The 16,930-nt window shown below is 51.8% G+C and overlaps 1 protein-coding gene across 1 annotated transcript; it reads right to left on the bottom strand.

The window, feature by feature from the left end:
* Positions 1-112: 112 nt before the first annotated feature.
* GAS2L2 (growth arrest specific 2 like 2) lies at positions 113-9,653 on the bottom strand. Its single transcript, XM_027087426.1, has 6 exons — positions 7,652-9,653; positions 5,975-6,219; positions 5,021-5,128; positions 3,784-3,880; positions 2,930-3,182; positions 113-2,353 (listed from the first exon to the last, which is right to left on the bottom strand). Exons 1-6 carry the CDS (start codon positions 8,034-8,036, stop codon positions 805-807), a joined length of 2,637 nt encoding a protein of 878 aa, XP_026943227.1. The 5' UTR covers positions 8,037-9,653; the 3' UTR covers positions 113-804.
* Positions 9,654-16,930: the final 7,277 nt, after the last annotated feature.

The following is a 16,930-nucleotide window of genomic DNA, read 5'->3' as shown; positions in this document are numbered from 1 at the left end:
CAAAACCATTCAGAAGAGAAGCATAACATCTCCCTCTGCCACTTTCTTGGGAAGACTTTCAGAAGTGGACTCAATCCCAGCTTCTGCCTTTGTGTCTTCCTCCCGCTCATGGCCGAGGCTCTGCAGCGCCCCCCCCCCCCCCGCCCCGCCCCGGCCCACACCCATCATAACTCCAGGCGTGTCGATGTGTTAAGGAATGCTCTCAGCCATCCCTCTTGACTCAGTGATCTCAGTTCCCAGCCCCCAGAGCAAAGTTTTGAAGTCCTGCAGGAGCCTGTGTGGGGCGACCTTGTCCCTGTCCGTGATGCTGAGGCAGCAGCCTCTTCCAGGAGAGAAGGGCTGTCTGGCAAGGTCGGCTGGGGCTGCAGAGGGGAAACCTCTCTCACCCCAGCTCCCTCCCCCTCCTCCCCTCCGGTGGGAAAATGCTGCCACACCTTCCTGCACCGTGGTAGAGTGAAGAACTCAAGAGCTGGGGGCTCAGGGACAGACCCACTCATGTTTAATAACTTAGAAGAGCTGTGGAAATGGGCATGGCCGGAGGACAGAGCACAGGAATTTGGGGAGCTGTTCTGGGAGACAGTAGCCCTACCACCCTGGAATTGGACTGGGACTCATGGGTTGCCCTCCTGCTCAACCGACCAGATGGAGGCTCTGTTTGTCTTCTAAACTCTCCTGGCCAAGGCCCTGTATTGAGGTGAGGGACCTTTCTTTCTGTTCCTGCAGTTGGGAGTGCAACGAATACACGGGCATCTTTTCACTTCCCTCCTCCTCTAACCCACAGGCTCGGGGAGGAGAAGCGCCTTCTCACACCCAAGACTCCTCCTCAGGTGAGGCGGGGGCTTGATCAAGCTGCTGAGGCCCCTCCAAAGGTGGGGAGCTGCTCTCCAGGGGTGCAGCTGGCCCCTTCCTCTCCTCTCCCTCCTCCTTCTCCCCCAACGAGGCTCCAGCCCCCAGGGCTGCCTTCCCTCCATTGCTGCCCAGCACTGCTCTCACCAGCCTGCCCCTGGGGGGTGCCTTGGCTGGACCCAGGTGGAGGCAGGTCAACGGCTTGGGGATTCGTGAAGGCTGCTTCTCGGGCCTGTGGTCTCTCCGGGGCCGAATCCTGTGCCTGAGCTTCAGCTTGTAGATGGATGGGACTCTCCAGGGCTTCCGGAGTGTTCTCTTGCCCTTGCCTGGACATGCCTTGGCTTTATCAGAACTGGGGGCGGAGGGCGAAGGTGTGGAGGACTCTGGGGTGGCAGACACAGCAGGGGCTGAGCAGTCCTGCCCCCTTTGAGCTGGGACCTTCGTTGTCCCGGCGCCCTTGGCACTTGGGCGTGCTTTTGTCCTCAGCCCACTCTCTTCGGCTCCCAGTTGCCGTTTTGGGCTTCCTGGGCCTGCACTTGCAGCCGGCTTAGGGCAGCCTGTAGGGGCTGCCTTCCAGGCTCCCAGGTCCACCTTAAGGAGGGGTGGGGGGCCCTGAGCCAGTTCTTGGATGACTTTGTCATAAGGACCCCCAGGCTCAGGCCACCGCCCACCCAGACTGGGCACGTAGACTCCACTGCGAGGAACGACTCCAGACGCTGCGCCCTGGGGGCAGACAGCAGCCACCTCTAGCAGCTTCATGCTGGCCAAAAGCTGCTCCCCAAGGCTGTGGTGGATGGCTTGCTCCTTGATCCCACCCGAGGGCAGGGGAGTGCACCTCCCCTCCTGGTGCTGTGGGCCCAGGCCCCAGGGCTCTCCGGCCTCTGCTGTCACCTGGACATCCAGCTTCTGGTCCTCTTGCCTCTCTTCCACAGAGCAGTCCCCATGTCTGGACCCAGACAGGTCCCCAGTGACGGCCCTTAATGGAATGGGCCCTCTCCCCAGTTCTGTCCTGGGACCTCCACTTGCAGTCCCTGGAAAGCTTCTTCCCAGAGTCGGGGGGCAAGCTGGGGGCAACCGGACCAGGATCTTGGTGGGTCCTTTAACAGGGGATGGAGAATGGACAGATGCTGTCTCCCTAAGCTGGGAGGAGGCACCCTCGGCCTCATCCCCGGGTGGTGGCCTGGGGCCCACAGGCTTGGCTGGGCTGGAGGAACAAGGCAGGGGAGATGCTCCTCCTGCTGGTGTCCCTGTGGTAGTGGCCTCAGGGGCTTGGAGTCCCTGGGGGATGGGGGTCCTGGCACGAGTTCCCCAGCTGTCTGTCTGCTCATGAACCCAAGATGTGGGAGTCCTTCTCCTGGGGAGTTCAGGGGGGTATCTGTCCTCCCTCTTCCCTGAGGAGGTGCACTGTGTGCCTCGGCCCCTGGGAGTAGGTGAGGACTGGGGGCTCGGGGGGCTGTCCCCATCTGGCAGCTGCCTCCAACACGGGGCGAGTGACTTCTCCTGGCACCTGAAAGGGAGAATCATAGGTTATCGGCAGGGTTATCTGATCCAGTCCGCTGGCTCCCAGTCCCCTGGCTCTGCGAAGGGATGGCCTTTCCCCAGCCAGAACTCCCAGGGGGTCAGACTTCATGTTGAAGGAAGCAGATGCTCTCTCTCCCCCGTACCTGCCAGAGACTCTTCCTTACAGCAGATACTGTTTAAGTCTGTCCTCCCCCATTCCTTGTGTAGCAGATAGAAAGCAGCCTGGTCTGGACCCCAGGTTGCTTCAGATCCCACAACTACAGGTCACCAGTCTTGGGTGGGGAGGGTCTTAGTTTCTGCTCTACCATGAAATGGCAGAGGGACCGTGGGTAAGTCTGTTCCCTTTATGGGCCTCAGCCTCCTCATCTGTGAAACGGGAGGGTGTATGAAGTTAACTAGATGATCCTAAAGGTACTGGGTGTTTTTTGGTTCTGAACACCTGAGGTCTTGCTGGGATAGGGGCACTGCTGGGAGACTTGCTCCCCTTATCTTGGGGTGGGGTGGCCTCTGAGAATGTAGACTCCAAAGCAGGAAGAGGCCCTGCCCTGTCCCTCCCCAGTACCTCGGGAATGGTGCTGTCTCTCTGAGGATCCCTGCCCCTGCTCTCCGTTCACGGTGGGGTGTAGGGGAGGAGGCGGCAGGGGGCCTCTGCTTTCGACCTGAAGAGGTGTATGTCTTCCAGTCCACGGAGGGCAGGGGGCTCTGGGAGCGGCTGATGGTCATTGTAGGCTGGGGTTGTGAGGGCCCATCGTCCACCCTCACTTCATGCTGCACCAGTGGGACAGGGGGCTTCAGGAAGCTGCCCATCTTGTGTGCTACCAACACAGCCCCCCAGAGACAGGAGAGGAGGAAAGGGTTAAACTCCTGCTGATGGGGTCCACCGTTCCCTCCCCCAGCTGTCCCACACCCTGAATCCCGCATTAGAGACAGTGGGACCTACTGTGACAGTGACAGCACCAGAATTTCCTCAAGGGAGGGGTTTAGGGGATGAAATCTGGTCAGAGGGTCTGGCTGGGGGACTTGTTTAAAGCTGCAAGTCCACGTCTTTAGCTTAGATTGCATGCTTATTTGGGGTGGCTTGAGGTGCTGATGGACATTACGGGAAGACTAGAGGCCTTCCAAATCACGCTTGGCGCCTCCATCAGAGCCAGACCTAAGCCCTGACCACATGCCCTCATGACCAAATGCTGATTCTCTGTGTATTTGGCGCCACCTTGTGGCTCAAGTTGGTACTGCACCGTGGCTGGCCCGCTTTCCGCCTAGAGCTGAGAGGCCACCCACACCTGTACCTTCTACAGTATCTTCCTTCCTCCACCCCCTGCACACCTCTTGCCCCTGGAGATCAGGCCTACCTCCCGCGTCCGCTTCCGGCCTCCCGACATGGAGTCATAGGGAAAGGACTCTCAGGGGACTTACAGAGGGATGTGCACCGGCAGGGGTCATGTTTGTCCAGATAGTGACCGAGTGTGTCCCAGCCGCCCCCCACACGCACCATCACGTGGTTCCGGAGGATCTGCAGGGGGCAAGGGTGAGGTGGAGGGCAAGGTGAGGGAGTCCCCTCTCCATGGACCAGCCTGCAGGCCTTCAGCCCTTGCTCCCGTCCACGTACACATGCACACGTGTAGTTGGGAGCGTGCCTATGTTGCAGCCTGAGTCCCCTGCAGGACTGGCATCAGATAGCACATGTTGTCAAGGGTGGAGGCCAAGCTGACGAACAGCAAGCTGCCCCACGGCGAGACAAGGGATCTCCCAAGCACTGTGTAGTCTACCTCCCGACTCCCTCCTCTCCCTTCGCTGGGAAGCGGTTGACGCCTGCGCACGTTTGTATCAGAAACGGGGTGGGGGGCGCTGGCTTTGCTCTCGTGGTGTGTGTGTTAAAGGACCCGCAGGAGTCCTGGCCCGACTCCACTCCAGGTCACGTAGCCTCTCCAGGCGTCCACTTCCTTAGTGGAAACGGGGCGCCACAATCCATCCCCACCTGCTTCGCCGAGCTCTTGGCTCAGGCTCTGGGTGAGGGCCCAGGGAGCTGGCTCTGCCCCCAGGTGTGGCCCGACCCAAGGAGAAGAAGGCTTAGCTGTGCCCCTGAGCCGCTGGCCACACCCCCAGGTGCAGACTGTTTCTGGCCAGGTGGCCAGGCATGGGGCGGGGTGGAGGGGGTGGGGAGTGGGGAGTGGTGGGAGGCACAGTTCAGACTTGTACTGCCGCTCAGAAGGCACCAAGCTGGGCATGTGAGCCGCGGACCGGACCGCGGGGCTGATGTGGCTGGGCCCTGCGGGGAACACAAACTGGGAGGGGGGGGGGGCGGGAAGGGGTCTCAGGCCCCTTGCTGTGACCAAGCCTGTGGGTGGAAAAGTGGGAGTACGCTTCATCCTCACTTCTGACTGGGGAGACCCCCTTCTGAACTAAGGTGGAGGCAGATGGGGGGGAGGTTCTGGTTCTGGCTGCCCTCATGGAAGGAGGGGACATGCTTGCCAACTTTGTCAGGAATCTTCTGGAATTCTCCAAGGGAGAGAAGGAAAGCCCCAAGGCCTGATAACTGGCGATGAATGGTGATTTCCTGTCCTTGCCTTCAGGCCTGGGCAAAGTCCCACGGAAGGAAACCTGATTCTGCTGACCCCAGAGAGAGCCCTCCACCCCCCGACCAGGGACTTACCCGGATGAAGATGAGGGTGTTGGAGTCTCCCACGCGGTACTTCCCCTCGGACACCTTGACCATGGAGAACTGAACCGGGCACGTGCAGCGGCTCACCAGGCTCTGAACCTGCGGGCAGTGGGCAATGGGTTCAGCCCTCCCCTCTGCCCAGGTAGCCAAGCTCCCCCTGCACGCTGGGTCAAGCCCAACGGGCGGCCTGCCTGCCCCCCAGACCCAAGGCTTCTGCCAAGTCAGGGCTGGGGGCTGAGAAGCACGTAGAGAAGCCTTTTAATGGCTCAACAAGAACAAGACCTTGAGTGGTCACCTACGGCCCAGCACCCTCGTGAGTCAGCTAACAGAGGCCGTGGAGTGTGATGGTTAAGGTGGACCTTGGAACCTGACAGGTTTGGGTGGGAATCCTGCCTCCACCGCACTATAGGCCTTGGGCAAGGTAAGAAACCTCCCTGAGCTCGATTCCTTGGTGGTAGAAGTGATTCCTAGTCACAGTCAGAGCTAACTCCCAGGACAGGACCCTCTGTGCCAGACACTGGCTGAGCGCTTCACGTGCGCTGGCTCATCTAACAGCCACCGCGGTCGTGGAAGGTAGGCACGGTTACATCTCCACAGTACAGATAAGGGAGCTGAGGCACAGAGAGGGCAAATAATTTGCCCAGTCACACGGCTGCAAAGCAGTGGAACTAAGACTTAAACCAAGCAGTCAGAAAAGGTTCTGCGTTCTTAACAACCGTCCCACGGGGTTTAAACGAGAGAGGCGTAGGGTGCTGGATTCATAAAGAAAACGATGAGCATCGAGGCTCCAAGTGGACACGACTTACTTAACAACCACGCGGTGAGAGAGTGTCGAGGAGGGGACGGGGGCTGAAGAAGGGGGTGGCTCAGAGGGGCCGGATTCGGAGGGGGAGAGGGAGGCGGGGCGAAGGAAGGCGGGGCCGAGGGCGTGTCCGGAGCCCTCACCAACTGGTCCAGGTTGCGGAAGTGGCAGGGCGGGCGCGTGGGGGGCTCGGGCGGCGGCGGGGGGTCGGGCGGGGGCAGGGCCAGCTCCAGCCGCAGTTCCTGGTCGATGTCCTCCTCCAGCCGCACCAGGCTGGGCGCCGCGACGCCGAAGCGCCGGGCCCGGCGGCCCAGCTCCAGCAGGCACAACACCACGTTCTTCACGTTCTTGCGCAGAACCAGGTCATCCGTCTCGAACATCAGCACCTCTGGCCGGGGCGGGAGAGGGGAGAGGAGGGTAGGCAGCCTGAGATCCCTGCTGACCTGCCCGGAGCAAGAAAGCGGAACAGGTGGGGTAGCCCTGGGGCCATCCTGGACCAGGGCGCGGACGCAGGCATGGGGGATGGGGGGTTGCGTCTCAGGTTCTTGGCGGCAAGCCAGCCCCTAGGAGGGTCTGGACAGAATTGCTCAGGTACTGAGTGCAAGACGAGGTGGCTGCCTTATGGCGGGGCAGGGTGGGAGGGAGAAGAGGGGACACAGCCAAGCGAAGGAGCCTAACTCCACCAGCCCTTCTCCCCGCTCTGTTTGCCAGGATGGGTCCAGGAGCAAGAAGCAGTCTGTGCTGCTTCCCATCCGCGCCTCTCACCTCCAGTAACCACCAGGCACCCCAGACTCAACTCCCAGCCCACACATAACCAGGCTGGGGTGAGTACAGGCTCTGGAGCCTGACTGCCAGCTTTGGAACCCTGACGCTCCCACCCACCGGATGTATGACCTTGGGCTAGTCCCAGCTTCAGTCTCCTCTTCTGTAAAACGGGAAAGTAGTCTGTTTCATGGGGTTGCTGTAGGGATAGTTATGTGTTTGCAGGCAATGTCTGGCACATGGTAAGTGCCCGATAAAACACTGGCCTTTATCAACCCTCCAGTCCTGTTCCGTATTGTGTTGCCACCGACTGGCCGGTAGGCCAGGCCTGACCCCTCCCTCTGCCACACCCCCACTGCCTTTGGTCTGAAGGATGGTGCGGCATCCAGCTTCATCCCCGGCATCCAGCTTCATCCCCGCTGCTGGGTCCAAGGCCAAGGAGATGAGGGAGCCTGATATCAGTCCTAGAGTCTTGGAAGGCCCAAACACGGCTGGCCCCTCCCTAACATCCACTTGCCTCCTCCCCTGTCCCCTCCCCACCCCACTGTAGCCCAAACACACGCCTTCTTTGTGCCCCCCTGCCTAGAACCCCCTGTCCGCCAAACTTCTTTTTATTCTCCAAGACTCAGCTCAAATCTCCATCCACTATATGGTCTTTCCAGGCCCATCAGGTGGCTGTTTCCGCCTCTGTCTCCCCAGCACAGATGCCTCTCCTTGAGCTTCTACCACGTTGGGCTATAATTTATGCATCTTCTCAGCTGTCTCTCTTCCTGGGCCACAAACTTCTTGGCACTGGTTCTCAGCCCTCTTAGCGCTCGGTGCCCAGCACGACGCTCTACCCAAAGGAGATAGGTGCTCGAATCATCCAATCAACACATTTATTTATTGGGGATTTCCTATGAGATTGGGAAACTGAGGCATGAAAAGGAATGAGCTGGCCCAAGGCAAATCTGGAAGGAGGACCATGGCTCCTGACCCCTGATGCAGCCTGAGCCTCAGAGAGGAGATTGACGCCTGACAAGATAAGGGTCTGGGGAGGGGGGGGCCAGGGTGCTTACCTTGGATACCCATCTCCTTGCGGCACCACTGGATGAAGTTGGAGATGTTGTCCCGGGCCTGGAAGGTGCCTGGCTGGGCGGCCCCATTGCAGGAGACCCCGGCCCGGGGCAGGGGAATGCTTTGGGCTCGGGCAGGTGCCTCAGCCAGGAAGGCCAGGGCGGCCTCAGTGACGGCGTTGGCATGCTGGCACAGCGCCAGGCCCGTCTCCAGCGCCTGCAGGAAGTTAGCCGCGTCGATGTCCAGCCCGTAGAGATCCCGAAGCCACTCGGCCAGGTCCTCCTTCATGGCTTCCAGGTACTGCTCGCTGGACTTAAAGGGCCGGATGCTGCTCACCGGAGGCCTCGGGGTCCCAGGCCTCCTCCTGCCAACCCCAGGCTGGGCCATGGCTGGACCACCAGCCGGGGAAGGGGCGGCTGCCTCCTCTCTCCCACAGCTGTGTCTTCACTCCTACCGCCTGCTGGGTTCTCCCTGACTCGGGGGTTCCCCTTGTCCTCCGAGAGCCCAGGACGGCTCTGCTACTTGCCGCTGGCTTCAGCCACTGTCACTGCCACCACTGGGCTGGGCCAGGCCTGCCCCCTCCCCCTCCCCATTCCTCAGTCCCTGCCAGAACTTTCCTACTTGGTAGCCCTGCAGCGACCTCACACCCCAGCTGCCCAGTCCGCTCAGAGGTCGCCACCTCCCAGGACAGATGGAGGTGAGGACACTCCTTTCTCCCCCCAGGGCTGGACAGGCTGTGCTAGCTGCATCCCACCCACCACCGGCCAGCCTGGAGTCTGGCTGGCGGCCTCTCCACTCTGCTTTCCTCTCCTTGGAGACAGTGGCTGCTACAAACACTCCTTGTTAACCCTTCCTGGCATTGCCCGCCCTGGAGCCTGGGGAGCAGAGGAAGGCTGGGGCTGGCTTCTCTCACTTGGTTGACACTGGTGGGGGCTTTTGGGAAATGAGGGCGAGAAGCGGGGCCAGGGGATGCCATGCCCCTTGGTGTTTAGTGAGCACCGTAGGATAGGGATGAAATAGATGCAGCGACAGAGTCCATACACGAGTTTGGCCTTGGACCCTTTCCTGAAGCCCTCTGTGGCCTTCATATACTGCCTAGCCTCTCTGTGCCTTAGTTGCCTCAATTATAAAATGGGAATAGTAATATCTACCTCTCCAGGGTGTTGTGAAGAATAGAGGAATCGCGAATGTGGGAAGTATCAGACTATTAAGACTGGGGGGGTCCCAGCTCTCACTGATTCTCCCAGCAGCCTTGTTTGTGCACCATGCTCCCTAATTTCTCTGGAGAACCCCTCCCACTCTACCCACGTGCTTCCTCCAGAGTGGGCTGTCAATCATAGTACCTCACCCCATGGCCACAGCAATGCATTCATTCAACAAATATTTCCTGAGTACCTCCTGTGTGCCACGCACTATTATGGCCCTGAGGGTGTAGCTATAAATGAAGTCCCTGACCTCATGGAGGCTGCTTATATGTTGGTGGGTGTTGGATGACAGATAACAAACTTACAAGTCTGTAGTAAGTCAGACGGTGATAAATACCAGGGAGAAAACTAAAGGACTAAAGGAGAAGGGGGAGGTATTTTCTATAAGGGGGTCAGGAAAGGCCTCGCTGCTATGGTGATGACTGAGCAGGGACCTAAGAGAAGTGAGGAAGCATATCTTCGGGAAGGGTACTCGGGCAGAGGGAACAGCCAGTGCAAAAGCTCCAGGCAGGGGAATTTCCCAGAGGTCCAGTGGTTAGGACTCAGCGCTTTCACTGCCGTGGCCTGGGTTCAGTCCCTGGTTGGGGAACTAAAATCTCGCAAGCCATGTGGCTCAGCCGAAAAAATAAAAACACTCTAGGCAGGAGGATGGTTAGCATATCCCAGGAATAGTAATGACAGGCAGGCTCTGAGGAAGAGAGGAAATGGGGCCTCAGATTATGCAGGGCTTTTCTTTACCTTTTGGAAGGTAATTTTCTTTCAATTTCTTTCGTTCTTTCATTCTTTCTGTCTATCTCTCTCCCCCTCTCTCTCTCTCTTTCTTTCTCTCTCTCTCTCCTGCCCTTCCTTCCTTCCTTCCTTCCTCCCTCCCTCCCTCCCTCCCTTCCTTCCACTGCATCGGGTCTTAGTTGCAGCATGTGGGATCTTCACTGTGGCATGAGAACTCTTAGTTGCAGCATTCATGTGGGATCTAGTTCCCTGACCAGAGATAGAATCCGGGACCTCTGCATTGGGAGCGCAGAGTCTTAACCACTGGACCACCAGGGAAGGCCCTCAATTACCTTTTAAAGGCATCAAGATGGTGATTGTTGTACCCATTTATGGATGAGGAAACAAGAAAACTGAAGCTGGCAGGAGGCCTGAGTTCCTCAGTGTAATGAACCTCTCCATAGGGTTGCTTGAGTGTGCTGAAGACATGGCAACTGGCTTTCTCTAGAGTGAGACAGCAAGACAGAAGCCACAGGGTCTTTTATTACCTAGCCTTGAAAGTCACACTCTGTCATTTCCACAATATCCTATCAATTACCCAGGTTGGCCTTATTTCATTTGGGAAGGGTCTACATTAGAGTGTGACTACCAGGAGACAAGGGTCATTGGGAGCCATTCTAGAGACTGGTTACCCCAATACAGAGGAGCTATTTCTTTTCCATTCTTGCTAATAAAATCCTATTTTCAGGTATTAGGTAGGGCTTTGTTGAAATTAGGGAAGATGAGCCCAGCCCCAGAGAGAGAACCTGACTTCCAATTGTCAAGTCTTCCAGCCATTCTGTGAGCTCTATTTTTTTTCTTTAAATTAGCCAGAGTAAACTTTTGAATTTTGCAATCAGGAACCAAGGTGGTTGGGACTTCCCTGGTGGTGCAGTGTTTAAGAATCTGCCTGCCAATGCAGGGGACACGGGTTTGAGCCCTGGTCCAGGACGATCCCACATGCCGCAGAGCAACTAAGCCCGTGTGCCACAGTTGCTGAGCCTGCACCCTAGAGCCCACGAGCCACAACTACTGAGCCCACATGCCACAACTACTGACACCCGCACGCCTAGAGCCCGTGCTCCACAACAAGAGAAGCCACCGCAATGAGAAGCCCACGCACCGCAATGAAGAGTAACCCCCGCTCGCTGCAACTACAGAAAGCCCGTGCTCAGCAACGAAGACCCAACGCAGCCAAAATAATTAATTAATTAATTTAAAAAAATAAGTAGGAGCCTGAACCAAGATGGCGGAGTAGAAGGATGTGCTCTCACTCCCTCTTGTGAGAACACCAGAATCACAACTAACTGCTGAACAATCGTTGACAGGAAGACACTGGAACTCACCAAAAACGTTACCCCACATCCAAAGACAAAGGAGAAGCCACAATGAGACGGTACGAGGGGCACAATCACAATAAAATCAAATCCCATAACTGCTGGGTGGGTGACTCACAGACTGGAGAACACTTATACCACAGAAGTCCACCCACTGGAGTGAAGGTTCTGAGCCCCACTTCAGGCTTCCGAACCTGAGGGTCCGGCAACGGGAGGAGGAATTCCTAGAGAATCAGACTTTGAAGGCTAGTGGGATTTGATCGCAGGACTCTGACAGGACTGGGGGAAACAGAGACTCCACTCTTGGAAGGAACACACAAAGTAGTGTGCACGTCGGGACCCAGGGGAAGGAGCAGTGACCCCAGGGGAGACTGAACTAGACCTACCTGCTAGTGTTGGAGGGTCTCCTGCAGAGGCGGTGGGTGGCTGTGGCTCACCATGAGGACAAGGACACTGGCAGCAGAAGTTCTGAGAAGTACTCCTTAGCATGAGCCCTCCCGGAGGCTGCCATTAGCCCCACCAAAGAGCCTGCAGGCTCAAGTGTTGGGTGGTCTCAGGCCAAACAACCAACAGGGAGGGAACCCAGCCCCACCCATTAGCAGTCAAGCGAATTGAAGTTCTACTGAGCTCTGCCCACCAGAGCAACAGCCAGCTCTACCCACCACCAGTCCCTCCCATCAGGAAACTTGGACAAGCCTCTTAGATAGCCTCATCCACCAGAGGGCAGACAGCAGAAGCAAGAAGAACTACAGTCCTGCAGCCAGTGGAACAAAAACTGCATTCACAGAAAGATAGACAAGATGAAAAGGCAGAGGGCTGTGAACCAGATGAAGGAACAAGATAAAACCCCAGAAAAACAACTAAATGAAGTGGAGATAGGCAACCTTCCAGAAAAAGAATTCAGAATAATGATAGTGAAGATGATCCAGGACCTCGAAAAAGAATGGAGGCAAAGGTCGAGAAGATGCAAGAAATGTTTAACAAAGACCTAGAAAAATTAAAGGACAAACAAACAGAGATGAACAATACAATAACTGAAATGAAAAATACACTAGAAGGAATCAATAGCAGAATAACTGAGGCAGAAGAACGGATAAGTGACCTGGAAGACAGAATGGTGGAGTTCACTGCTGCTGAACAGAATAAAGAAAAAAGAAGGAAAAGAAATGAAGACAGCCTAAGAGACCTCTGGGACAACATTAAACGCAACAACACTCGAATTACACGCGTCCCAGAAGGAGAAGAGAGAGAGAAAGCACCGAGAAAATATTTGAAGAGATTATAGTCGAAAACTTCCCTAACATGGGAAAGGAAATAGCCACCCAAGTCCAGGAAGTGCAGAGAGTCCCATACAGGATAAACCCAAGGAGAAACATGCTGAGAAACGTAATAATCAAATGGCAAAAATTAAAGACAAAGAAAAATTATTGAAAGCAGCAAGGGAAAAATGACAAATAACATACAAGGGAACTCCCATAAGGTTAACAGCTGATTTCTCAGCAGAAACTCTACAAGCCAGAAGGGAGTGGCACGATATACTGAAAGTGATGAAAGGGAAGAACCTACAACCAAGATTACTCTACCCGGCAAGGATCTCATTCAGATTCGATGGAGAAATCAAAAGTTTTACAGACAAGCAAAAGCTAAGAGAATTCAGCACCACCAAACCAGCTCTACAACAAATGTTAAAGGAACTTCTCTAAGTGGGAAACACAAGAGAAGAAAAGGACCTACAAAAACAAACCCAAAACAATTAAGAGAATGGTCATAGGAACATACATATCTATAATTACCTTAAATGTGAATGGATTAAATGCTCCAACCAAAAGACACAGGCTTGCTGAATGGATACAAAAACAAGACCCATATATATGTTGTCTACAAGAGACCCACTTCAGACCTAGGGATACATACAGACTGAAAGTGAGGGGATGGAAAAAGATATTCCATGCAAACGGAAATCAAAAGAAAGCTGGAGTAGCAATACTCATATCAGATAAAATAGACTTTAAAATAAAGAATGTTACAAGAAACAAGGAAGGACACTACATAATGATCAAGGGATCAATCCAAGAAGAAGATATAACAACTATAAATATATATGCACCCAACACAGGAGCACCTCAATACATCAGGCAACTGCTAACAGCTATAAAAGAGGAAGTCAACAGAAACACAATAATAGTGGGGGACTTTAACACCTCACTTACACCAATGGACAGGTCATCCAAAATGAAAATAAATAAGGAAACAGAAGCTTTAAATGACACAATAGACCACATAGATTTAATTGATATTTATAGGATAGTCCATCCAAAAACAGCAGATTACACTTTCTTCTCAAGTGCTCACGGAACATCCTCCAGGATAGATCACATCTTGGGTCACAAATGAAGCCTCAGTAAACTTAAGAAAATTGAAATCATATCAAGCATCTTTTCTGACCACAACACTATGAGATTAGAAATGAATGACAGGGAAAAAAACGTAAAAAACACAAACACGTTTGGAGGCTAAACAATACGTTACTAAATAACCAAGAGATCACTAAAGAAATCAAAGAGGAAATCAAAAAATACCTAGAGACAAATGACAATGAAAACACGACGATCCAAAACCTATGGGATGCAGCAAAAGCAGTTCTAAGACGGAAGTTTATAGCAATACAATCCTACCTCAAGAAACAAGAAAAATCTCAAACAATCTAACCTTACACCTAAAGGAACTAGAGAAATAAGAACAAACAAAACCCAAAGTTAGCAGAAGGAAAGAAATCATAAAGATCAGAGCAGAAATAAATGAAATAGAAACAAAGAAAACAATAGCAAAGATCAATAAAACTAAAAGCTGGTTCTTTGAGAAGATAAACAAAATTGATAAACCATTAGCCAGACTCATCAAGAAAAAGAGGGAGAGAACTCAAGTCAATAAAATTAAAAATGAAAAAGGAGAAGTTACAACAGGCACCGCAGAAATACAAAGCATCCTAAGAGACTACTACAAGAAACTCTATGCCAATAAAATGGGCAACCTGGAAGAAATGGACAAATTCTTAGACAAGTATAACCTTCCAAGACTGAACCGGGAAGAAATAGAAAATATGAACAGACCAATCACAAGTATTGAAATTGAAACTGTGATTTAAAATCTTCCAAGAAACAAAAGTCCAGGACCAGATGGCTTCACAGGTGAATTCTATCAAACATTTAGAGAAGAGCTAACACCCATCCTTCTCAAACTCTTCCAAAAAATTACGGAGGAAGGAACACTCCCAAACTCATTCTAAGAGGCCACCATCACCCTGATACCAAAACCAGACAAAGATACTACAAAAAAAGAAAATTACAGACCAATATCACTGATGAATATAGATGCAAAAATCCTTAACAAAACACTAGCAAACAGAATCCAGCAACACATTAAAAGGATCACACACCATGATCAAGTGGGATTTATCCCAGGGATGCAAGGATTCTTCAATATATGCAAGTCCATCAATGTGATACACCATATTAACAAACTGAAGAAGAAAAACCGTGTGATCATCTCAATAGATGCAGAAAAAGCTTTTTGACAAAATTCAACACGCATTTATGATAAAAACTCTCCAGAAAGTGGGCATAGGGGGAACCTACCTCAACATAATAAAGGCCATATACGACACACCCACAGCAAACATCATTCTCAATGGTGAAAAACTGAAAGCATTTCCTCTAAGATCAGGAACAAGACAAGGATGCCCACTCTCACCACTATTATTCAACATAGTATTGGAAGTCCTAGCCACGGCAATCAGAGAAGTAAAAGAAATAAAAGGAATACAAATAGGAAAAGAGGAAATAAAACTGTCACTGTTTGCAGATGACATGATACTATACATAGAGAATCCTAAACATGCCACCAGAAAACTACAGAGCTAATCAATGAATTCGGTAAATTTGCAGGATACAAAATTAATGCACAGAAATCTCTTGCATTCCTATATTCTAATGATGAAAAATCTGAAAGAGAAATTAAGGAAACACTCCCACTTACCATTGCAACAAAAAGAATAAAACACCTAGGAATAAACCTACCTAGGGAGACAAAAGACCTGTATGCAGAAAACTATAAGACACTGATGAAAGAAATTAAAGATGATACCAACAGATGGAGAGATATACCATGTTCTTGGATTGGAAGAATCAATATTGTAGAAATGACTATACTACCCACAGCAATCTACAGATTCAGTGCAATCCCTATCAAATTACCAAAGGCATTTTTTACAGAGCTAAAACAAAAAAATCTTATAATTTGTATGGAGACACAAAAGACCCCGAATAGCCAAAGCAGTCTTGAGGGAAAAAAAGCAGAGCTGGAGGAATCAGACTACCTGACTTCAGACTGTACTACAAAGCTACAGTAATCAAGACAATATGGTATTGGCACAAAAACAGAAATATAGATCAATGGAACAGGATAGAAAGCCCAGAGATAAGCCCACGCACCTATGGTCAGCTAATCTATGAGAAAGCAGGCAAGGATATACAATGGAGAAATGACAGTCTGTTCAATAAGTGGTGCTGGGAGAACTGGAGAGCTACATGTAAAAGAATGAAATTAGAACACTCCCTAACACCATACACAAAAATAAACTCAAAATGGATTCGAGACCTAAATGTAAGACTGGACACTATGAAACTCTTAGAGGAAAACATAGGAAGAACACTCTTTGACATAAATCACAGCAAGATCTTTTTTGATCCACCTCCTAGAGTAATGGAAATAAAAACAAAAATAAACAAATGGGGGGCTTCCCTGGTGGCGCAGTGGTTGAGAGTCTGTCTGCTGATGCAGGGGACACGGGTTTGTACCCCGGTCCGGGAAGATCCCACATGCCGCGGAGTGGCTAGACTCGTGAGCCACGGCCGCTGAGCCTGCGCGTCCGGAGCCTGTGCTCCGCAACGGGAGATGCCACAGCAGTGAGAGGCCCGCGTACCACAAAAAAAAAAAAAAAAAAAAAAAAGGGACCTAATGAAACTTCAAAGCTTTTGCACAGCAAAGGAAAACATAAGACAAAAAGACAACCCTCAGAATGGGAGAAAATATTTGCAAACGAATCAACGGACAAAGGATTAGTCTCCAAAATATATAAACAGCTCATGCAGCTCAATATTAAAAAAACAAACCACCCAATCCAAAAATGGGCAGAAGACCTAAATAGACACTTCTCCAAAGAAGACATGCAGATGGCCAAGAAGCACATGAAAAGCTGCTCAACATCACTAATTATTAGAGAAATGCAAATCAAAACTACAATGAGGTATCACCTCACACCAGTTAGAATGGGCATCATCAGAAAATCTACAAACAACAAATGCTGGGGAGGGTGGGGAGAAAAGGGAACCCTCTTGCACTGTTGGTGGGAATGTAAATTGATACAGCCACTATGGAGAACAGTATGGAGGTTCCTTAAAAAACTAAAAATAGAATTACCATATGATCCAGCAATCCCACTACTGGGCATATACCCAGAGAAAACCATAATCCCAAAAGACACATGCACCCCAATGTTCATTGCAGCACTATTTACAATAGCTAGGTTGTGGAAGCAACCTAAATGCCCATCGACAGATGAATGGATAAAGCTGTGGTACATATATACAATGGAATATTACTCAACCATAAAAAGGAACGAAATTGGGTCATTTGTTGAGATGTGGATGGATCTAGAGACTGTCATACAGAGTGAAGTAAGTCAGAAAGAGAAAAACAAATATCGTATATTAACGCATATATGTGGAACCTAGAAAAATGGTACAGATGAACCGGTTTGCAGGGCAGAAATTGAGACACAGATGTAGAGAACAAACGTATGGACACCAAGGGGGGAAAGTGGCGGGGGCTGGGGGTGGTGGTGTGATGAATTGGGTGATTGGGTTTGACATGTATACACTGATGTGTATAAAATTGATGACTAATAAGAACCTGCTGTATAAAAAAATAAAAT

Source organism: Aethalodelphis obliquidens, unplaced genomic scaffold (assembly GCF_003676395.1).
Source record: "Aethalodelphis obliquidens isolate GAN/ISIS:26980383/991018 unplaced genomic scaffold, ASM367639v1 scaffold58, whole genome shotgun sequence".
NCBI lineage: Eukaryota > Metazoa > Chordata > Mammalia > Artiodactyla > Delphinidae > Aethalodelphis > Aethalodelphis obliquidens.
Note: the sequence above shows the minus strand (reverse complement) of the source record. Positions and strands in the feature narration are given on the sequence as shown.

Bases quoted from the DNA above. Each gene is read 5' to 3' on its own strand.
- GAS2L2 (XM_027087426.1), bottom strand. From the start codon at position 8,036: ATGGCCCAGCCTGGGGTTGGCAGGAGGAGGCCTGGGACCCCGAGGCCT. The intron at 3,881-5,020 runs GTAAGTCCCTGG...TGCCCCCTGCAG, and splicing joins ACACCCTCATCTTCATCCGG to ATCCTCCGGAACCACGTGAT. The intron at 2,354-2,929 runs GTACTGGGGAGG...TCTCCCTTTCAG, and splicing joins GAGACAGCACCATTCCCGAG to GTGCCAGGAGAAGTCACTCG.